Below are 23,783 nucleotides of genomic sequence, written 5' to 3' on the forward strand. Positions count from 1 at the left end.
GTCGTCATACAAAAGGCCATGTGACTCTCTGGCTGCCTTTCAGCAGGAGGAGACAAGAAACACAAGGATTAATGACGTGTGAATGACAGCAGTATGATTTATCTTTATACTCTTTTAAATCTGCTTTTATGACGACTGCGGTCCCATAACTAAAGTAGATGCCTGAAATATATTTGAGGTTAAATAGGGACTAGGAGTGTTTGCCTTACGGCTACGGAGAGCAAAGATTGCCACTTAGTGGACAATTCTTAAAATTACATCAGTGGACATCTAGCTTTAAAATGATTGAATTAAATGAAGAGAAAGGTTTGTAGTAATTAAGTATGAAATTAAGATAAATCACCAGCCATACCTGAGAAAGACAGTAACAACACATTTATATCTCCTGCTTATCAAATAGTCTCACTCAATTCTGTTTATTTATTTTTTTATTTCTATAGAGAATCATCAACTATTTTTCAAAGGTCTCTGTGATGTTTTGGATCTATTTTACACTATATGTCCCTCAGATTCACACAAATAATAAATAATAAATAAATAAATAAATAAATAAATAAATAAATAAATAAATAAATAAATAAATAAATAATGAAAAGAAAGAAAGATTTTGTTTTTTATACATTACAAAAATGAATTAAAAAACAATAACTGCTATATTGTAAAAAAAAAAAAAAAAAAAAAAAAAAAAGTAAAAATCTGTCATAATAATAATAGGCCTAATAAAAAAATATGGTTGAGACAGTATTTGTAATCTGATAAACTATTATTAAGATTTTGATTTAATGCTATATGGACATTGTTCTGTAATAATAATAATAATAATAATAAAAAGAAGAAAAAGAAGAAAATACAATTAGCCTATTTTTTTTTTCATCGAGTTTATCCAATTAAATTTCCCTCTAATTTACTTTTAATTTAACTGCTATGGGAATTGCTCTGTAATGAGAAAGAAAGAAAGAAAGAAAGAAAGAAAGAAAGAAAGAAAGAAAGAAAGAAAGAAAGAAAGAAAGAAAGAAAGCGAAGTTGTTTTGTGTTGTGCAACATAAGACAGCCCACCTGTAATGTAAGAAGGGTTGAGAGAGTGTGTGGTGTTGTGTGTATTGAGACACAGGGTTTGGGCGTGTGCTGTGGCTCTAAGCTCCCTCTCCTTGTTCTTCCCCCTACACACACACACACACACACACACACACCGCTCGCCTATCAGTCGACCCACACCGACAGTTCGTTGTTCGATGTTTGTGTTGATCGCATCTGCTTCAGCGTATCTGTAGCGCGCGAGAAGAACAAGAAGAACACGCGCTGTCTAATGACGAAAACAGTTGAGAGCAGCAGAGCTTTGAGAGGAGCAGCGGGAAGGATGTCGACATATTATTGACTTGTGTTGTGTCGTCGAGACCAGCGAACAGCGCCGTGTATTTTGTAAGTACTAGTCCAGCTGCTGTCTTTCTATGTTGTGTGTCGTGTGGGAATAACATCAGCAGCGGAAAATGTTCCTTGTAGACGCTGAACGGAACATATTTTTTTGGCATCAAGGCATAAATCATGTCTCTAGCATCTCGAAACTGAAGAACTACTACTGTAGTGAACATGGGAAACGAAACAAATGCGTCAAATCAGTGCGCGCGCCTGAATTCCATTCATCTCTAGTTCGTTACATTGTAGCGAGCTGTACAACTATTACATGCTACGTACAGCGATGTTCTGTATGGACATGACCGATGTAGGTTAGTTTATTTAAACCAACAGAGCAAGAAACGTTGTATGAAGCTAGTTTTTGCACTCCACACGTTTTAAAAAACTTGTATCATCGCATAGATTGGTTGCCACTGTATTGTTAGCAGAGATCTGCTCACTAAAATGACTACGTTGTTTACATTGCGCATCGTCTGAAAAGTCAATAAAGGTGATGTCATTCCATCTCAACAGTAATGGGAAAAAATAAGATATTATCTGTACATTACATATAGGCTAGATACATAGCTTAGCTATATAAACTGTAAACTGTATATACGTGTGTGACTGTGTGTATGTTTAAAGTGAAACATTTTTAAAGCGTGACATCCTACCTGGTAGGCAGTGTGATGATCACTAATTGTATGGGCAAAAAAACTCTTTTGACTTGTAATTAAAAGTTGTAGTCTGACATGTTTACTGTGATCCAGAGCCTAAAAGCAATATTAGTTGTAAACTCCCAGCAGGGAAAAATAAAATGATGTTCACAGGTAAGGCTACATGACAGGTGGAGGAGCTAAAAATAGATTTTCAAATGGAATACTTGATGCAGTGTCCAGTAACCAAGTTGAACCTGATAGACTAACTGATGTTTTTTTAACATTGCACAAAGATTCAGATGACCCCTAATTCCTTTAGCAAATAATAGTTGTATAATAACTTTATTTGACTAATATGGTAACTACATGTAAGGAGAAATAAAAGTCACAAAAATAGTTTATGCAAATAAATATTCAAAAACAAATGTTTAAGCACATCTTAGATGATCGGCTGTTATATATAGGTTCTTTGATGTTTATATTCTCTTGATGATCCTTAATTTATTAAGTAGGTTGTCAGAATTTCAAATCTAGTTGGGAAGGGATGAAATTACACAGGTTGTGAATGAAAAGGATTCTTCTGGCATTGAATCAAACATTTTAAATAATAATACAAATAGATTACTGTCAGGGAAAGTCCTGTAGACAAGTTTCCACTGCAGCCTTAAAATAGCTTTGCATTTGTCTAGTGCTACATCACTAGACAAGGGTAATTTCTTAAATTTTTTCAGCAAGATGAGTGCTTTACTCCAGGAAGCACTGGTATACTATATGTAGATGTTGACTGGAATCTCCCCCCTTTTCCTTGTAAGCTTATTTTAATTTGTTCAACAGACTGTTTCAAGTGTAGAAGACCTAGAAGGAATCATTCAAAATGTTTCCCTTTATTTCCTCAAATTTCCTTGTTCCTGCTTTCTTTTTTTCAGCTCGTGACTCAGCAGCAGTGAGAATGACAGAATATAAATTGGTGGTGGTAGGTGCAGGTGGTGTAGGCAAGAGTGCTCTGACCATACAGCTAATTCAGAACCACTTTGTTGATGAATATGACCCAACCATTGAGGTGAGTAAAAATGGCAAAATGGTATTTTCTGTCATTTACCATTTTCTCATATGTAATGTGTGTGTGTGTGTGTGTGTGTGTGTGTGTGTGTGTGTGTGTGTGTGTGTGTGTGTGTGTGTGTGTGTGTGTGTGTGTATGTGTGTGTGTGTGTGTGTGTGTGTGTGTGTGTGTGTGTATGTGTGTGTGTGTGTGTGTGTGTGTGTGTGTGTGTGTGTGTGTGTGTGTGTGTGTGTGTGTGTGTGTGTGTGTGTGTGTTCAGTATTGAAATTCAGATGGAACAGGCTAATAAGTCCTTTACATGCAGTCTGCAAACTGTCTCACCATTATTACATGACAAGCTGATTGGCCTCTGCTGATCCTGCACCCAATGAGATTGCTTGCCCAAGATTTAAATAGTTTGGTTCATACTTTGCTGTAAGCTGGTCCTACTGCATGCTATTAGAGTTCTTCTGAAACCCTCCACCTCCCCCAGCTCCACCTGCCTAAGTCTGCTATTAGATGTATGTATGTCTGTTCATACAGCAGCTGCATGTCTGTATCTATTGGCAGTAGTAAGTCCAGCAGCAGCAATAATCAAAAGTAGCAGCATAGTTGCTCTAGTCCGCCAAGACCAAATACATTTACATTGACATATTCAGTAACATACCAAAACTACTTAGTTATCATGATTGGAAAAAAAAACATTGACCTCAGTGCATAATATAGCTCCCTAATTTCAAATATAACATTATATGAATAGAAAACATCAACATTTAATCTGAGGGTAAAACATTTGCCCCACTTTGGTCAAATAGTCCACAGTTCCCACTTCATCTTTATCAGTAACAGAATATATTTCACTGTATATTGCAGTGTCAGTTGAGCAGTTAGATAATTTACAATGGGGTGTCGTGCTTCCTTGATTAAATTTGAGTACTCAGTTTTTTTATATGGTTTACAGTGGGGCAAACAAATATTTAGTCAGCCACCAATTGTGCAAGTTCTCCCACTTAAAATGAGGTGGAAAACTCAAATTATGGTGGAAAATAAGTATTTGGTCAATAACAAAAGTTCATCTCAATACTTTGTAATATACCCTTTGTTGGCAATGACATTTTCTGTAAGTTACCACAATGTTTTTACACACTGTTGCTGGTAGTTTGACCCATTCCTTCATGCAGATCTCCTCTAGAGCAGTGATGTTTTAGGGGCTGTCGCTGGGCAACACAGATTTTCAACTCCCTCCAAAGATTTTCTATGGGGTTGAGATCTGGAGAATGGCCACTCCAGGACCATGAAATGCTTCTTACGAAGCCACTCCTTCGTTGCCCAGGCACTGTTTTTGGGATCATTGTCATGCTGAAAGACCTGGCCACATTTCATCTTCAATGCTCTTGCTAATGGAAGCAGGTTTTTAGTCAACATTAGGGTTGGGCATCGAGAACCGGTTCTAACTTGGAACCGTTTAAAAAATATCGATTCCATTGGAATCGTTTGGAAAAATTATTTTCGGTTCCGATCTTCGGTTCCAAGCGCGCAAGTTTTGGTTTCCATGGCCACTTGATTTCCGTTGCTTGCCGCCCGCTTGTTCATGGAAGCCCGGTAAGCGGCTCTGAAGTGTGGATTTATTTCACTTTTAAAAGCCTGGGTCGGCACAGTGCAACTAGTCATGTAAAAAATATCGATACTGAAATATCTGAAAAGATACGATAGCCTGCTCAGCCTACACAATCGATCCCAGCTGCTCTCCTCTCCTCTCCTCTCTGACCGACAGCGAGTTGACACGCAGCCCCATATTCTCATTCAGCCGGTTAACCTCTGAACACGACGGACACGCGTTCTGCTGGACTTTTCCTTACGACAGCGTGTTAGTGTTAGTGTGTGTGATCGGTCTGAATATCGCGCGGGATTGCACACAATTCTACGAATCCCCGCAGATTTCAAGCTCACATCTGAAGCGCGCACACACACACACATAGCCTACCGTAATAAAGCCGCACCTGACATACAAGTGCAAATATTTGCTTCTTTTTTTCAGCGTATTATTGGTCAAATACACTCAAACAAATTCTCAAACAACTCTCTTAAACAATTCAGGAAGAAATGAAGAATGAGTAACAGGAACAGTGTTAAGGATCCATGAGTACGGCAGTTCTTAAAGGGACAGCGGTCATTTGTTATTCAAAGTCAAACTACAAAAAGACAAACGATCACACTGCTCTTGACTGATCAACTTGTGTAACTTTAATGGTTTTATATGAAACAACTATTTAATTTTTTGCAAAAACATTATCAATGTTATTTTAAATTTATTTAGCCACTTTGTGTTTTTTTATTCAGTTTCTTACCTGAATGTTAGACCTACCTGAAAAAATAAAGCAGTCTATTTCATTTATATCTTTTATTCTATTGTATTTATTTGTGCTATTTTTTGTAATATGTATCTTTGTTTATTAAATTTACCATTCAAAATCAAGCTTACTTGTGCTGTGTGTAAGCTATTGCAACACAATTACCCCGTTGTAAAAAATACATTGAGTTAACAAATATTTGAGAGATAATTTTAATAGTAATTGATCAATGTTTATATATGAGAAAAAGCTTAAAAGCTTTATCATATAAAGTGATCTCTTCAGAAGAAATGTTTGATTGCCTAGACTTTTCAAAAGACAGACAAAAAATTATATAAAAAATATCTAATTGACAGTATATGCAGCGTTTTTCCCCCGTTGTATTGAAAATAGCATTGAATATCGATGTGACATGTTTTGACTCCACCCCTCAAAGAATCGGAATCGAGAATCGAAAAGAACCGGAATCGAAAGTAAGAATCGGAATCGGAATCAGAATCGTTCAAATCAAAACGATGCCCAACCCTAGTCAACATCTCACAATGCATGGCCCCATTTATTCTTTCCTTTATATGGATCAGTCGTCCTGGTCCCTTTGGAGAAAACAGACCCAAAGCATGATGTTTCTACCCCCATGCTTCACAGTAGGTATGGTGCAACTCGACAAGTTGAGTTTTTACCAAAAAGTGTCTCCCAATTCTCTTCTGGATCATCCAAATGCTCTTTAGCAAACTTCAGATGGACATGTACTGGCTTAAGTAGGGGGACACGTCTGGCATTGCAGGATTTGAGTCCCTGGCTGCGCAGTGTGTTACTGATGGTAGCCTTTGTTACTTTGGTCCCAGCTCTCTGCAGGTCATTTACTAGGTCCCCCCTGTGTGGTTCTGGGATTTTTGCTTACCTTTCTTATGATCATTTTGACCCCACGGGGTGAGATCTTTCGTGGAGCCCCAGATTGAGGAAGATTATCAGTGGTCTTGTATGTCTTCCATTTTCTAATAATTGGTCCCACAGAGATTTCTTCACACCAAGCTGTTTATCTATAGCAGATTCAGTCTTCCCAGCCTGGTGCAGGTCTACAATTTTGTTTCTGATGTCCTTTGACAGCTCTTTGGTCTTGGCCATAGTGGAGTTTGGAGTCTGAGGTTGTGGACAGGGGTCTTTTATACTGATAACGAGTATAAACAGGTACCATTAATACAGGTGAGGAGTGGAGGACAGAGGAGCCTCTTAAAGAAGTTATAGGTATGTGAGAGCCAAAAACCTTTTTTTAGGTGACCAAATACTTTGCCACCATCATTTGCAAATAAATTCTTTTAAAATCAGACAATGCGATTTTCTGGATTTGTTTTCTCATTCTGTTTCTTATAGTGTACCTATGATGAAAATTACAAGCCTCTCTCATCTTTTTAAGTGGGAAAACTTGCACAATTAGTGGCTTACTAAATACTTTTTTGCCCCACTGTATGCGCTTTATTGATTTACATGCATGTAGATTACATGCGTCTCAGAGCAGCTCCGTTCACAGTAAATGCTGCTCTACATGCATGGGGCACGTCTCAAACTCCATCTCTGCATATGCTGTGAGTTTGGGTTGCTTATAACATTCATCTTGGAACACAATGTGCCATTTCATCAGATTTGTAAGGTAAATCATTTATAAACCTACACCAACACAGGAGAATACATCAATATGTTTTTAAATATGCAAACTATATATCGCAACTTCCAAATAAAAGTCACTTTAGAGGCTTAGGTCTTTGCTTGAGTCTATTTTTATGACCATAAAAATTTGTATTACTTGATTAATTGTCAGATTGATCGACCGATTACTCGATTACCAAAATAAACATTAGTGACAGCCCTATTTACAATATTCAGAAAAAAACATCTTATATTGTATATTTTTGATGTCTTTTTCCTCACAGGACTCATACAGGAAACAGGTGGTGATTGATGGAGAGACGTGTCTGTTAGATATCCTGGATACTGCTGGTCAGGAAGAGTACAGTGCAATGAGAGACCAGTACATGAGGACCGGAGAGGGGTTTCTCTGTGTTTTTGCCATAAACAATACCAAGTCTTTTGAGGACATTCATCAATACAGGTTAAATTATAGGAAACTGAGGTATAAGAATACATCTCTTTGTTTCTTAAGACAAATATCACTATAAATGTGGATTGTTTGCATTGCTTTTTAAAGGGAACAGATTAAGAGAGTTAAAGACTCAGATGATGTGCCTATGGTGCTTGTGGGTAATAAATGTGACCTACCAGCACGCACTGTGGACACAAGACAAGCCCAGGAACTCGCCCGTAGCTATGGTATACCCTACATTGAAACCTCAGCCAAGACAAGACAGGTTAGAAGCATTTCAGCCAAATATATTTTGTTGTATAACGAATCATTTTGTCAAGTATCAAGCTGTCGTAATTTCACTTGCATGGCTGAATGTATATTGCTCAGAAAAACCCTAATTAGTGTGTGCGTGTGTGTTTCTGATTAGGGAGTGGAAGATGCCTTTTACACACTCGTCCGTGAAATTAGGCAGCATAAGTTGAGGAAACTGAACCCGCCAGATGACAACGGCCAGGACTGTATGAACTGCCGCTGCGTTGTGTCATGATCCGGTAAACACTTTTACTCTGATAGTAAAGTGCCCCTATTATGCTTTTCAGATATTACCTTTCATGTTGTGTGTAATATAGATGTTTGTGAATGTAAAAGTAAATGTAGTTATTGTCTCACAAAACAACAAACCAATTCTGAAGTCTAACTTTCTGCATGAACCTATGTAGGTTTTTGTAAAATATTTGCATAATTCCAGCACATGGTGTTCATTGGCTGCCAGCGAACAACATTTATGTTGAACCGCCCTCAAACACTGTAGTTGTAGCTGAGGCCTGGAAGAGTTTGGTTCTTGTTGGCGACAGGGGAAAAATAGTTTTCTGTGTTGGGAAAGAAAATCTACTTTGCATGCACTTCCAGTAGATGAAGAATCAGGCTTGAATTGATTCTGTAAAAAAAAAAAAAACAATACGACGCCCGCATTTCTGTTCGCTTCACTGTGTGTAAAGTGGTGAGGAGTCTCTGAAGGTGAAATTCAGATATGGAAATAGGCAATTCGTTTCAGACACGTTGTAAGCGGTAGACCAATCACAACAGACTGGGCCAATCAGAGCAAAGTAGGCTCTCCAAAAGAAGGGCTTTCAGACACTGTGAGAAACGTGGTGATGCTACAGTGTATATTTTGAGAAAATTAAAGGGACAGTTCACCCGAAAAAAATTCTGTCATTAATTACTCACCCTCATGTCATTCAAAACCGTAAGACTTTAGTTAATCTTTGTAAAAACAAATGAAGATATCTTTAATAAAATTTGAGAGGTTGCTGTCCCTCCCTCACACATCTCATAAGGTTCATAAATTCAAAGTTCATAAGGAGATTGTAAAAAAACGATTCGATGTGAATTGTGGTTTAGTACAAATTTTCTGAAGAATCTCAATAACTTTATCTGATGAATGGTAAATCTTTTTGGTTCACATATAAACATTCATCAACCCACACATCAGTTATGATAAACAGAAGCTCAAGCATGTTCGCTTGACATGCGAGAACCAATGAGGTTCATTCTCATGTTATACAGCATGTTTGAGCTTCCGCAGGAACCAATGAGGTTTGTTCTCACAAGTCAAGCGTGTTTGAACTTCTGTTTATGTTTGCAGATCAATGTTTATATGTGAATAAAAGCCTAAATTGAATCAGTTCATCATAAAGCAATTGTCTCTTTAGAAAATTTGGACTAAATCCTTCAATTCATATAGACTAGTCTTACAATCTCTTTATGAACTTTTTGAAGTGGTAGTTGTGTAGCTGTCAATGCTGAGTGCAGAACTGGCTCTGATTTTGAACGTCTTATGGGTTTGGGTCAACACGATGGTGAGTAAATGATGAAAGAATTTATTTGCATTTTGGGGTGAGCAAGCCTTTAAAGTTGTTTGTTTTTTTGGCCTTGGATGCATGTCAACCTATTGTTGGAAATCTCCAAAAAAATTGGAACCTTTAAAATAGAATAAATGTGGCACTTTAATATAATATGATTCAAACCATAGCTATATGATTCTCAGTAACATAAACATACAAGTATTCATAATTAAACCGTTGTGTACTGCTACTCATGTGTGCTCCCTTTCTCTTTGCAGTGAGTGTGCATGGCGTGGCTTTTAGAGCAATGCAGCCCTACAGACCACAAACACTGCAACACCTACACAGACGCTGGACGTTTAGAGCAGACTGTAAAAGGGAAATCTTTATTCTGGCAGCCCTGCAGTCTTCTTAGGGATGTTCCCGTCTCTCTCCTTTACTGGAGAGGAAAGAAGTTGTACCTTATTTTAATGGTCTCAACACTGGAGTTGCTACGACTGGATGAAAGCTGTCACAATTAAATATATTTACATTAAACAAACTATTTACTCTTAACTGGAAGTAATAGCTCAGAAAATAACCTCTCATATTGCTTTGTCAGATGTGTATGTTAGAAAAACACTTTACGAGATGGAGAGGAGAATTACTACATCAGTTAGATTAGCACATGTCTGGATGTGAGCAAGATTTGTATTGTCATTTGCTTAGAAGAAGTCTAACCTAATAAACTGTACATAATTCATTACGTTCTCTTGCAAAGAGAACAGCCATATGCAGTGTGTATCACAAGTTATAGTGCAATATATTGCGATTAGAACGTACAGCTCCGATAGGACATGCTGTGGGATCGCTTTTATTCTTTGTTAGCCTTTTTGTATTTGAATGGCCCTTGGGGTCTTTGAATTGTGGCTTGATTAAATATACAAATGTGATGCTTTTCATTTACATTATTAGACAAATGTGTCACAAATAATTGCATTGGCTAAAGAAGACAAAAATCTCTTGAAAAATATAACCATTTTTGTTGGAAAATGATTTTTGATGACAAACGGTTACCTACTTTAAACTTAAAAGCAAGGAATGAAAATCTTTTGTTGATATTCTTGCCAGCACTGTGCTGTTCCCATGTTCAGGGCATAAGCCAACTAATTGTCTAATCTTAAAATGTATTTCCCCCATAATGCCTTTAGGAAGTATATTTTACCTGTTTGTGTCAGTAAAGATACTTCTTTCAGACATCAGATTGCTTGTATTATACTTACTGTAAATCATGTAAATTCATCAATCCTATAAATGATCATATGACGAAATGATTCATATGATTCAAATTTAAACAAAGTTCTTTCTAATTAATTTACGTGATTCAGATGAACACTTTATAATGTCTTCGACTAGCAGTAGGCCTAGGCCTAAGTGTCTTCTCTTTCTGGCTGAAATTTGACGATTTTGCTTGATAAAGATTGCAGAGCGATTTGTTCCCTTACAGTCTATTGACTGTTCTCAAGGACATAGACCTACATGGGCGGATATGATTCTCCCTTTAAATCACATGTCAGTAGCTATGGATATGACCTTCAAGGGTTTCTGTCAGAATGCTGTGAGCACCCAGATCGTGTTGATGGATTATCTCTGCCACAGAGTACTGTGGTGTGATTGCTGCCACTTACTGAATATTGTTGTACATTAATAATGTTGGTTAATTGCCATTTTCCATTACACAATTATTGACATTATGTAAAATACACAAATACATGACTTCAAATTATATTGAACCTCTACTGTTTTGAGTATGTCATAGCCTACGTTAAATGCTGCTATCATTTTATGATGAGGTTTCCCCCCGTTCCTACTGAAGAAATTGCAAAATAAGGCTCTGGTAAGCATAATCGTTTTTGTGCAGTAGGCTAAATAATACTTTATTTTATTTTTTTATTTGTAAAGAATTTTTTCTTATTTTGTGTCTATGGTGAGAAGGCAACACTGAACTTCATTTAACAAGCTGTCATTGTGCCTACCATTGGTTACTGTGTAAAGAAAGTGTCAAATAAAAAGGCCTGTTTTGGTTTTCTGAACATGTTTTACATCTGAATATTTAAATAGGCTATCACATTTTACTTAGTTACTAGTACTACATCATAAATATGAATTTATAAAGTCCTTATAATTGTTGCAATACTGAACATACTTCTACCAATGAAGAGCGACTTCTGAGTAGTGCGTCATCAGTCATCTGACCGGAAGTAGTGCCAGTTTAGCCGTGATTTCCTGGTTATGGATGCGATTATTTAGTATTTATGATTTTACGTCCATAACGCAACTACTTAATTGAACTGATACACGTTGTATAGTCTTTTAAAGTAATACATTAGTTTATAATCATTGTAAATATGGCGGCAATGAACGAAAATTCTATACGGAAAACATTGGCGAAGGTATGATAAACACTTGCATACCAGAGAAGATATTTACAAAGGTTTTTCCATGTTCTGGGTAATGTTTTTGTGTGTACACAGATTTATAAATATAGGGATCTGACCGCACGCGACTTAACAAACGTGACGTCTCACTATAAAGATCTTAAACCTGTGATGGACAACTACGGTAAGACTTATTTTGGCTCCAAACTTCAACAACCACGCATACAAATGTTTAGATTTAATTTCTTACATTTTAAAGCACTTGACATTTATTTTCAATAAAGATAACATGAACATAACTAGTTTGCGGGCTTTTAAATTTGCCTGTATAAATAATTTATACTTTTGTTTTCGTTTTTAATTATATGTAGGCCTATACCACTTGAAATCAATTTAGTTTAAGTATTGTAAATATATTGCCCTGGCCTGCTCTCATTTAGCATTTTTTTTCTTTCAGTGTTCAATGATGGCTCTACCAAAGAGCTGCTGAGTCTCACAGGAACAGTGCCAGTAAGCTACCGAGGTATAGAGACACAGCTTTTCGAGTTTTTTAGTTTCTCCACTCTTCAGACTCCCTAACAATTCAGCTGTTCCTTATGTTGAACCCTTTTCCCTATTCAATATTTTCCTCCTCTATAGGAAATACATACAACATTCCCATCTGCCTGTGGCTTCTTGACACCTATCCCTACAACCCTCCCATCTGTTTTGTCAAACCTACAAGTGCCATGATGATAAAACCTGGGAAACACGTGGATGCCAATGGAAAGATTTACCTCCCATACCTGCATGAATGGAAACCTGTAAGTGTGTTTTTTTTTTTAAATCTGTGTAAGCCTAATTTAGGAAAGGGTCTCTTTAACTCATGCACCTTTCGTTTGCTTTGTTCTTCTCTTCCTTAGCCCCAGTTTGATTTGTTTGGACTGATCCAGGTGATGATTGTGGTGTTTGGAGAGGAACCACCAGTCTTCTCTCGGCCCAGCACTCAGGCAGCTTACTCAGCTTTTCCGGCAGCCGGCCCACCTAACAGTAATACTTGAGTCTGGTTGTTTTGGTTTAGCACACGATATTGGATCTGATAGATCATGTATTTAAACGTTTAGGTTACATTTGTATTTTGGATTTGGGCATCAACATTAATTATTATTAATTAATTATATAATTTAATATTTCTTTCCAGCTTCCTACATGCCAAGCACACCAGGCTTGCCTTATAATCAAGGACACTCTGCCAATCCAGGGTAAGTTATTTCAGTGTGCAAGTCGCTCATCTTGGTCATATGGTCTACTGGTGACTATGTAGTCAAAAGTTTGGGCAAGGATGCATTAAATTATTAAAAAATGACAGTAAATATATTTATGTCACAAAAGATAATTATTCATTATTAATAAATGCTGATCTTTTAAATGTTCTGTTCATCAAATAACTAAAAAAGATAGAAAAGAGTTATTTTAAATTCTAATAATATTAAAATATTTTATATTGTTTTACTATATTTTTGTTCGAATAAATGCACCCTTGATGAACATAATATTTTAAAATCGTACCGACTCCAAACACAAGTGTGTTTGTGAGACATCTGCTACAGATCAGGTCTTGTTACATGAGATGGCAAAAAACATCAACATTTTCTCATCTTATTTGGGCCTCTTTCATATGTGGTTCTAAATTCAATACATATCAGATAGGTCACCTGGCCTATGTCTGAACACTTAAATCTGACCTTCTCTTTTTATATTTATTTATTTATTTTTAACAATATTTCATCATTGATATCCATTGTAACAGAATATACTGGTCACACTTTATATTAGATGTCCTTAACTACTATGTATGTATCAACAAATAAGTACAATGTTCATGTTGTATTGCAAACACTTTTGCTGGTTAGGTGTTGTGGTATGGGTAGGTTTAAAGGGTGGGTTACAGTGTAAACTGAGGGTAACCACAGTGTAATTATTAAGGATGCAACAAGAGAGTGGATAAATCTGAAAACGACAATCTTGCATTTTCGTGTGTACATGCAATCCGTATATTTTGTGAAACGTTGTTGGTGATGTCATCACACTACTTCCAGCACGGTGAAAGAGTTAAGGGATACAACTACGGGCACTGGGCATGCGCACATCAATATCACGTCATTTAATTAGCTTCTTTACATTATTGTAAGGTATGTTTTGGGTTGTGGTAGGTGTAGGCATTAACAAAACACATCTGTTAAGTAGCAAATGTATTTATTGTTATTTTATCGTGAGATTTTGCCTCACATCCAACCACTGCTGTACCCCTTCTAGACATAACTCTTCTTCTCCGTTTTTAGTGTATTTCTGTGGCAGAATTACAGCACCACGCACTGGCCTGGCATGTATACTACATCATTTTGAGTCGTTTTCATTTCTCTCGTGTGGGCGCATGTATATCTTGAAACGAGGAGAGAAAAAAGATTGGATACGAAAAGCTCTGGCTTCGTGTGGTCGGGGCCTTAGGTGACAGGAACAAAAAGTTCCTTCTTTTTTTTGCAATACTCTTACTATTTCTCTTTATTTCATTTAAAAGACTTGAAAAACCTTGCTAAACATTAAAACTTTACTTAAAAAATCCTTGTACACGTTCCTAGTGTATTGTATAATATAAAATAAATATATATATAAATATTTTCAGTGGTAGCTCAGAGATGTACGGTAGCATTTAAGTATGAAATTAAATGAATAAATGTAGGCTAAAATTTAAACTACATAGTCTTTAATATACAATATACATTGATTAAAAGATACTGTATAAAAAAAGCCAAAATATTTTAAATGGTGGTAAATTGAAATAATTAATTAAATGGAAAACCGGAAAAAGGCATTTCACAAGCGTGTATTGAACTGTAAATGCCGTACCGAATGGTTCAATATTATATTGAGAATTGTGGCATCCCTACTGCTTATAGATGTATTTACATGCAGGTATTTAAAAAAAAAAAAAAACATAATTACAACGTAAAAGTGCGTTTTATCAAATTATTAATCTAAATGATAATGCAGTTAAAGACACCTACAGTATTTTTAAGTAGGATCATTAAGCATGCATTTTGCACCAAAGAGACATTTATTTTAATACCAGCATTAAAAGATATGAGCATTGTATAAATCATGTTTTCTCAACTCTGGCCCTTGAGATATGCTTTCCTGCAGAGTTTAGATCAAACACACCTGCCTGTAACTTTCTAGGGCTGCTTCCAAAAGCTTAAAAATGCTGCATTCGGAGAATGCATTCCAAAGTAGGAAAGCATCAAGGCATGTCCGAGTCCATTGTTAGCTTCACTTCCTGTCTCCTGAGAGACCTTTACCTGATAGATATTTGAAGACTGCATAAATGCTTCGCTGCCTTTGATATCCCACAATCCTGTGCTTTCCATTCTTTGACAGTTAAAGGTGCACTATGCAACTTTCCGTCCACTGGAGGGCGCCTATTCTAAACAAAGGCGTAGTTTGATGACGCCAAGTGTGAGAGCAGTATCTTGGGACATGTGGTCTTCACCTCACAGCCGGTGGAAAATAGGACTCGGGCAGAAATCATCTTCATGGATGCTTATTAAAGTTACTGTAGTGTAAAGCAGAGCAGGACCGAGTGTTGTGGAGCTGAGCACGGCCGCTGGAGCGCTTGTTATACAAACACACGGCTCGAGAGTACCGGGACTTTAATTATGACGGGACGGGACACAGTCGCCGGCTGTGCGCACTTCCGCTTTTTCTGGTCATGATTATAAGGTAAAGCAGCTCTGTTTATCAGATACATTTAAGTGTGTTTAAAATTATGTTATGACGTTACTCTGTGTGTTCGCTTGGCGCTGTTGTGACATGTTCACACTGCGAAGAGAAAAGCGCTTCTGCAGAATAAAACCGAGGGTAACGCAGACATGACGCAATTGACAGGCGACTCACTCAAACGCTATGCTGAAACGTCCAATTTACAAATAGTTGGAAACATTTGGGATATTGTAAGTACTCAACTGAACAAAATATATAACACTGGCCTAGTGGTTTTTGGATATTTACTGCAAAAATACTACATAGTGCACCTTTAAGCAAAAAAATAAAGATTGCATCTGAAAGTTGCGCTTGTGGTCAGTTTGTGTGTAAATGCACGTTTTCCATTACTACAGAGAAATGACTATTTTAGTAATTAAATATTTGCTTGGTTATCACCAAAGCTATCTCTATTTTGTTGTAGATCATTAAACTGTTATGCTCTCCTCAAGTCAGTTGTTGGATTAAGGATTAGAGCAAAACTCTGCTGGAAAGAGTGGCTCTCGAGGGCCAAAGCTGAGAACAGAATTAAGTCAAAATACACACAGGTGAAAGCACCATAAGTTTCTCTAAAGACTCACGAAAACCTTGCGGTACACTGAATGCTGGTTTTGTGCACAAATGAAACGCCATTAAAAAGGAATTAACCATTTTATTAAATTAGTGAGCAGAATTGGCAAACTCATGTATAATACATGCTATTTTTGAACGCCTTTTCAGAATAGCAGGAAAAGAAAGAACAATAGACGAGCACGGCTTATTTCGCAATACATTTTCTGAATATATGTGCTCTATTGTTCAAGTTTTTGTTTTGTTTTTGTTTTTTGATAATTAAGTCTTAACCAGAATATAATCATGCTAGATCTCTTTGAAATCATTGTTTGGTGCTAATGCAAGGGAAAGGAATACATCAGAGTTCCTACAATGAATCATGAATAGAATCATATATTCCCTCTGAAGAATTATTTTGATTCTTGTGATATTTTGTTAATATTTCTTAGAACAAATAGTCGTGTTTGGTGCTGTTCAGCAGCAATTGTAAATATATACTAATGAAATGTTCAATCTATGCTAGATCACTGACAGGCTTTTGACAAATCATTAATGTAAATGCTGGCTGTTGTGTCTGAAGTGACTATAAAGAAATGGGACAACATATTGGATGTGCCAAAAGATAAAGTAAGCCCAGATGTGTAAATGCTATTTCTCTGTTGTGTCGTGAAATTGTACTGTGTATTTTCAGTCACACTTAACATAAGGTGGCATTAACCTAATATGAAATACCTTCAAGATTGCTGATTGACAGTTTAACTAAATTTTGTTCTGGAAAATTACCACATTTATTGGTATGGTTAGGTTTAGGAGTAAGTCTAAGGTCAGGATTAATAATTTATTACATTTATATAGCACTTTTCTAGACACTCAAAGCGCTTTACATATGGAAGGGGGAATCTCCTCAACTACCACCAATGTGCAGCATCCACATAGATGATGCGACGGCAGCCATATTGTGCCAGAACGCTCACCGCACACCAGCTGATTGGCGGAGAGGAGTGATAAAGCCAATCAGTGTATGGGGATTATTAGGAGGCCATGATGAACAGTGGCCAATGGGCAAATTTGGCCAGGATGAAACCAGTCTTGGGCTACAGGGTGATATGGCTGCAATTAGGGGTTAGAGTAAGGTTTTGTACAAGTGAATGAGTAAAAGTTAACAGTGTAACTACAAATGTTAATTAAATGCAATTACTTTAAATGTAATTGCAACGCACCATCACGTATGTACAAGTGTATTGTACCAAATGGTTAAGTACAGAGTAAAGGCCACCTAATATAAAGTGTGACCCTATTTTCTTTTGTGTCTGTCAGGGGATTTCAGGGCTACCCTTATCCTGCAGCAGCCTCTGGATACCCCACTACCTCAGGGTCCTCTCTCTATACCCCAGTGACGCCTGTTACTGCAGTCGGTAAGCAATAGTAATGAAATTTCAAAATAATTTAAGAATCAAAAGAGACTGATCAATCATGCATTTCTAATTGTGTATCAGTCTCAAAAACAATCACACTAACATTGGGGTCAGTAAGATTTATATGATAAAATAAATAAATAATAATATATTTTTTTTAATTTCAGCAAGGATGCATTACTTTTTTTTTTTTTAAATCACGTTACCATGAGAAATATCGAATGGTAAAACTGTTTTCATAATAATAATAAAAAAAATTTCTTTAGCATCAAATCATCATATTAGAAGGATTTCTGAAGGATCATGTGACACTGAAGACTGGAGTAATGATGCTGAAAATTCAACTTTGTCATTACAGGAATTAATTACATTTTAAAATATACAGAAAATTGTTATTTTTTAAAGATTTTAATTGTATTTTTGATAATAAATGCAGCCTTATTGAGCAACATACAGGAAGACACTACATTTAACATGAATAAATCTTAACAGCTGAAACGTTTTGAACAGTAGTAATCATAAACGTGTATATATATATATATATATATATATATATATATATATATATAATGTATATAATACACACACACACAGACATATACAGGTCTATTTAAACTGTACTTTCATCAACTGCAAATATTTTTGCTGCTTTTCAGGGCCCACTCGTGACGGTACCATCGGGGAGGACACAATCCGTGCATCTTTGGTATCTGCGGTCAGTGACAAATTGCGCAGACGGATGAAAGAAGAGATGGATCGAGCACAAGCAGAGCTGGATGCCCTGAAAAGGACAGAGGAAGACCTGAAGAGAGGCCACCAGAAGCTGGAGGAGATGGTGACCAAACTAGACCTGGAGATGGTACAAGAGATTGGACGATTTTGTAATTGTATAGTTACAGTTGAAATGAGCCAAACATTCTGATTTGTTGTTGATGATACCTTAGATGATAGTGACTGATGCTTATAACTACTAATTTATACAATCTTAGAAGTCACTTTTTAACAAGGTATCTGCCTGAAAATGTAAAACTTTTGAAATATGTTTTTCAAATGTAAAAAAATAAAACATGTTCTTTTCATTGAATCACAGGCTGATGTGGACAAAAACATTGACAGCCTCAAGCAGAAAGATGATGAGCTAACAGCTGCCCTGGAAAGGATGCAGAACCAGTCTGAGGACAATGACATTGATGATGTGATTTTGCCCACCGCTCCTCTTTATAAGCAGATTCTGAACCTCTACGCTGAAGAAAACGCCATAGAAGACACTATCTTCTACTTGGGTGAAGCGTTACGCAGAGATGTCATTGACTTGGATGTCTTCCTCAAGGTTGGTCAACTGCCTTTTTGTCATCGTCTTGCTGTCTAATATTTGAAATATATTAATGTGAATATCCTGTTGTGTGTGTGTTTGTGTGTAGCATGTGCGCCTTCTCTCCAGAAAACAGTTCCAGTTGCGTGCCTTGATGCAGAAGGCCCGGAAAATAGCAGGCCTCAGTGACCTGTACTGAACTGCCAAAATAAATCTTCTCCCTCCCAGCTGTACCACGCGGTATACTAAATCACAGCCTTTGTGATGTGAAAGGTGATTGTAATTTACCCAGGACCAAAAAAAATCTGTAAAATGGAGATGTTGAAGTTTACATGAAGTTAGCATCATTACACAACAAGTGCATTGAATATATCTATTATGTAAAGAAGGAAAACAATTGTGACCTTTAATGACCTTTAAAGTTCTTAACTTTTTCCAGAAGGAAAGAAAGGAAATCAAACAGTTGCAAGAGACATTTTTGCTCAGCTAAGGAGTTTAGCATAGCCTTATAAAAACAGCAATCGTTGCACTTTTTGTAACTTGTGCCTCACATTCTTCTTAAGTGTCTTTTCAGATAAAGGGTAAAGGTAAAGAAGTTTGGGAATTACAGTCAGTTTGCTCAACCTGAATGTTGGGCTTATTTTTATATAGTTTAATCTCCAAATAGTACCTTTCCTGAATAATTCTCTTAAAATCAGCACTTTCTTTTATTTTTAGATTACCAATCAACTTTAACATCTCAGAATCTTATTGTATCGTTATTAATGCTCTATCATTGTCATCCTCCACTACATAACGCATTTTTGCAATTCTGCTTGTGATAACAGTTGTTATGCAGCCAGTTTACATGAATGTACTTTATAAAACTGATTTACAGATCTTCAGATTTAACTTCTATATCTCTTTGAGATATGATGTATAAAATCACAAAGTATGAAGGGAACTTTTTTGTTGCAAAGAATGTAACAGCATTATAATCATGAATGGAGTGTTTTGCCTACAATCAAGTGAACTAAGGGAATGGCCAAATTATTGTGACGTGTCTGAGTTATGAAGGTATCAAATTGTTTAATGAATATCTGTAATACAAATAAAAAATAAAATAAAGACTTAAATCTGGGTCAGGTTATCTAAATATCTAAATAATGTTTTGACATTTTTAAAAATGTATAATTTCAGACAGTTTCAATTTCATCATCTGTTAATTGCACAAACTTCTTATGATACCTTAATGTGCGATACACAATGTTACACAAAGCACTTGTTTTGTTTTGAACAACGAACTAAGGTTGCCAAGTCTGTGGTGTTCCCTCAGAACTGAGTTACTATTAAACTGTTTTTATGTGGGTTAAATGCTTGATAAATTGCATACATTATATATTAATAAAAATACTTGTATTGAAATATTTTACTTGACCTAATTTGTATGTTCCCAGAAATAAAGATATGCTAGATGATGAGATTTTTGTGAGGGAGTAACAGATTATTTTATTATAGATTAGTTGGACTTTCCAGGATTGTTGCTAGTAAATTAAACTATTGTGGCCTATTGTAATTTATTTTTGGAAGAATGTATTGAATGCATCTATTATAAATGTAAGAATATATTTTTTTATTATTTAAATTGTAATCTGTAAATAGTTCATTTTTAAATAATTTTAAACAAATGGTTACCACCCTCACAGAAACTTTTTTTTTCCTTCTTTACCATATGCCAATCTTAAAGTAGCCTAAGATGATTTTATTTATGAACTATTTTATGATTACTATTATACAGTAATTTTCAAGTTATTAAAAGTGACTAAAATATGCATTTTGGGGAGTGGCATATTTTGAGTTTTAGCATTTAAGCTAATTGAATTGGTCATTGGGCCGCTTTTGATTGGTCAATGATTTTGTAACGTAGATCTGGCAACCCTGGAATCGAAAACATAGTTTTAGCACCCTTGTCAGCCAGCATGGCTATAGCCTTAGATTTAAAATGCATTATATTGCAAAAAATTCTGGGATGCCTGCCTTTACATGCACATTAACTTTAATGACATCCTATTCTTTATCCATGGGGTTTAATCAAGCGGCAACCTCCCGCAATCTCTCTTGAAGCCAATACGGAAGTAATGTAAACTGCATTTTCTTAACTGGCCTCTAGAGGCAGGCTCCAGAAGGGAGCAGAGTCTCATTGAGCCCCATGTTAAAATTCTCAACTTTAAAGCAGAAAAAAAACATGTTTACAGCCTGGTACAAATTGTGGTTTTGGCTTATAAGGCTAATTTTGATCTTCATGACAACTGTGAGGGAGGTGAATTTTTTTATAACTCATTCGTTAACGTTATATAAATCCTTAAAGTTCTGCATAATTTAGGGGGCGTGGTTACAAGTGGATAGCCATTTATCTGTCGTCTATAGTTATTGCGTCACCTCAGCCCCACCCACATCCCGCCTTTTTGCCCATTTTCTGTTATCCGGGAGTGACACGCGATGACTCGCTCACAAGATGGCAACGCCCAGCTCGACTCAACTTTAAGCTTCAGAACGGCTTATCGGAATCCTATGGGTGACGTCACGGACACTACATCCATATTTTTTTACAGTCTATGGGTTTAATCTTCTTTGTCTTCTACAAGGTTTAGGAGTGTGTTTATGGGAATTCTGACCATTCCCAGGCACTGATGTTGAATGAGAAAGTCTGGTTCGCTGTCTCCACTTTAATTAATCCCAAAGGTGTTCTATTGGGTTTAGGTCAGGACTGTTGCAATCCACCCAAGGTCCTCAATAACTCATCCATTTCTTTATGGACGTTACTTTGTGCACTAGTGCACAGTCAAGTTGGAACAGGAAGGGACTGTTCCTACAAAGTCGGGGGCATGAAATTGTCCAAAATGTCTTGGTATGCTGAAGCGTTTCACTGGAACTAAGCGGGTCAAGCCCAACCCCTAAAAAACAACCCCACACTATAATCCCCCTCCACCAAACTTTACCCGTTGCACAATAAAGACAGCCAAATCCAGACTCGTCCATTGGATTGCCAGACCGAGACGCGTGATTTGTCACTCCAGAGAACACGTCTTCACTGCTCAGTCTAGTGGCGTCATACTTTACACCACTGCATTCAACGCTTTGCATTGTGCTTGGCGATGTAAGACTTGGATGCAGCTGCTCGGCCATGGAAACCCATTCCATGAAGCTCTCTACACACTGTTTTGAGGTAATCTGCAGGCCACACAAAGTTTTGAGGTCTGTAGCTAGTGACTGCAGAAAATTGGTGACTTCCGCACATGGCCCTCAGCATGCGTTGACCCTGCTCTGTGATTTTATATGGCCTATCACTTCGTGGCTGAGTTGCTGTTTTTCACAATTGCTTTTAATTTGTTATATTATCACTAACAGTTGACCAAAGAATACTTAGTAGTGTGGAAATTACACAAATGGACTTTGGGTTGCACAGGTGGCAACCTATCATGGTACAACGCTTGAGTTCACTGAGCTCCTGCAAGCGGCCCATTTTTGTGAAAAGCAATTCCTTCAGCGGTTCCTATCATTGGATCATTTTAGCGATTTAGTTTTAATAAATTGATTAATATTATTTTAATTACATTTTTATTTTATTAGAATGTTTGTGAACACTATCACTCAAAAAAAAATGTGTATCTTTCTATCTAAAACAATCTTCTCCTGTCTTGATTGCCTGATGTTCTCAAATAGTTATAGTTTTACATTTTAAGCGAACTATTCAGAAAATTCAGAACATTAAAGATTCAAGAACTTTCTAACCCATTTCTATCGTTAACAACTGTGGGTTTCATACATTTCAATGCAGAGTGTGTCCGTTCACCACTTAAATGTTTATCATCTTCATATTTTCCTTTTAGCTATGATGTGTGACCTTGCACATTATGTCTTGTGCCTTCTTCTCTCTAACACTCGCATACTGCACCTCAGACTGTCTCTGTTTGGCCATCTGAAATTTCATTTCACAGATGATGGGCTTCAGCCTCTAATCCAGCAGCTGTGAAGGAGGGTAGGACCGGTCAACTGTTTCAACTCTAATCAGCTTTTATTGCACACGGGAGAAAGAAACAGCCCGTCGCCGCTGGAACCTGCACTGTTCATGATTCAGGTTTGGGTTGAGGGGGACAGGAGATGTGTGGCAGCTGGATGTGATGTTAAATCTAATTCACTCATTGCTGCTAGGCAGTGATGTGTCAGCAGGTGGAGATGTTAGAGCTAATAGGCCTGTCATAGTTGCTAACCTCAATCACTAACCTTCATAACAGCCTATGCTCCTTTTAACCCAACCCTCTCTGCCTTTTCTTTCTACAATCTTGGTTGAAATTCAGATTTTTTTGCCTGCAGTGGTTCTGCACTGACTGATAACCTTCTTGTGTCCTTTTTGAACTGAACAGATTACAACCCTTCTCAGTGCCTTTTATCTCAAAGGTGACGAAAGTCATGTTTGATTTACTGCACCATGTATTTGATGTAGTATCTCAGATCAGGCCTGTAAACACTCGACAAAATGCTTGTAAAAAAAAAAAAGGGAAAAAAGTACAGAGCCCACAAATATTTTTATGGGCCTTAATGTGTCACCTTGGCATTGTCGATTTTTACTGGCCCCTGCATGTGTAGAAGTGGAGGAAACTGACGAAGGTGTTTATTGGCTGCCAGGTCATTGTCGTTGCTCTCAGCTGGAGTGGCTGTCTTAGCCTGCAGTGACAAGACAACACTGAAACATTGATTATCTGCTCAGTGGAAGCCCCATCGTATGGGAATGTTATATGTTTTCTTCTTTCTGACAGCCTGTTGACCTTAGTTTAATAAAGCCCTCTGGGTAAAACCTAGGGCACAACGGTTTGACTGAACTGACCAATGTGGATTGCCAAAGGGTGTGTGTATCTGGGGAGACAGAGCAACACTATCATTCATGGTA

At 36.9% G+C, this 23,783-nt stretch overlaps 2 protein-coding genes across 2 annotated transcripts; both read left to right on the forward strand.

Moving 5' to 3' along the window:
• The first annotated feature begins 1,119 nt into the window (after positions 1–1,119).
• On the forward strand, positions 1,120–11,437 carry hrasb (HRas proto-oncogene, GTPase b). The gene is made up of 6 exons (XM_067437454.1): positions 1,120–1,419; positions 2,978–3,111; positions 7,370–7,548; positions 7,645–7,804; positions 7,949–8,072; positions 9,644–11,437. Exons 2-5 carry the CDS (start codon positions 3,001–3,003, stop codon positions 8,066–8,068), a joined length of 570 nt encoding a protein of 189 aa, XP_067293555.1. The 5' UTR covers positions 1,120–1,419; positions 2,978–3,000; the 3' UTR covers positions 8,069–8,072; positions 9,644–11,437.
• A 163-nt stretch (positions 11,438–11,600) lies between these two features.
• tsg101b (tumor susceptibility 101b) lies at positions 11,601–20,279 on the forward strand. Its single transcript, XM_067437455.1, has 10 exons — positions 11,601–11,797; positions 11,879–11,966; positions 12,240–12,305; positions 12,422–12,585; positions 12,685–12,811; positions 12,963–13,023; positions 17,447–17,544; positions 18,201–18,403; positions 18,635–18,874; positions 18,966–20,279. The coding sequence occupies exons 1-10, from the start codon at positions 11,753–11,755 to the stop codon at positions 19,053–19,055; spliced, it is 1,182 nt and encodes a 393-aa protein (XP_067293556.1). The 5' UTR covers positions 11,601–11,752; the 3' UTR covers positions 19,056–20,279.
• Positions 20,280–23,783: the final 3,504 nt, after the last annotated feature.

Source organism: Pseudorasbora parva, chromosome 1 (genome assembly GCF_024679245.1).
Source record: "Pseudorasbora parva isolate DD20220531a chromosome 1, ASM2467924v1, whole genome shotgun sequence".
NCBI lineage: Eukaryota > Metazoa > Chordata > Actinopteri > Cypriniformes > Gobionidae > Pseudorasbora > Pseudorasbora parva.

Coding starts and splice junctions, on each gene's coding strand:
- hrasb (XM_067437454.1), top strand. CDS start 3,001: ATGACAGAATATAAATTGGTGGTGGTAGGTGCAGGTGGTGTAGGCAAG. Junction 3,112..7,369: donor AATATGACCCAACCATTGAG/GTGAGTAAAAAT, acceptor TTTTCCTCACAG/GACTCATACAGGAAACAGGT. Junction 7,805..7,948: donor CCTCAGCCAAGACAAGACAG/GTTAGAAGCATT, acceptor GTTTCTGATTAG/GGAGTGGAAGATGCCTTTTA.
- tsg101b (XM_067437455.1), top strand. CDS start 11,753: ATGGCGGCAATGAACGAAAATTCTATACGGAAAACATTGGCGAAG. Junction 12,586..12,684: donor ACCTGCATGAATGGAAACCT/GTAAGTGTGTTT, acceptor TCTCTTCCTTAG/CCCCAGTTTGATTTGTTTGG. Junction 13,024..17,446: donor GGACACTCTGCCAATCCAGG/GTAAGTTATTTC, acceptor TGTGTCTGTCAG/GGGATTTCAGGGCTACCCTT.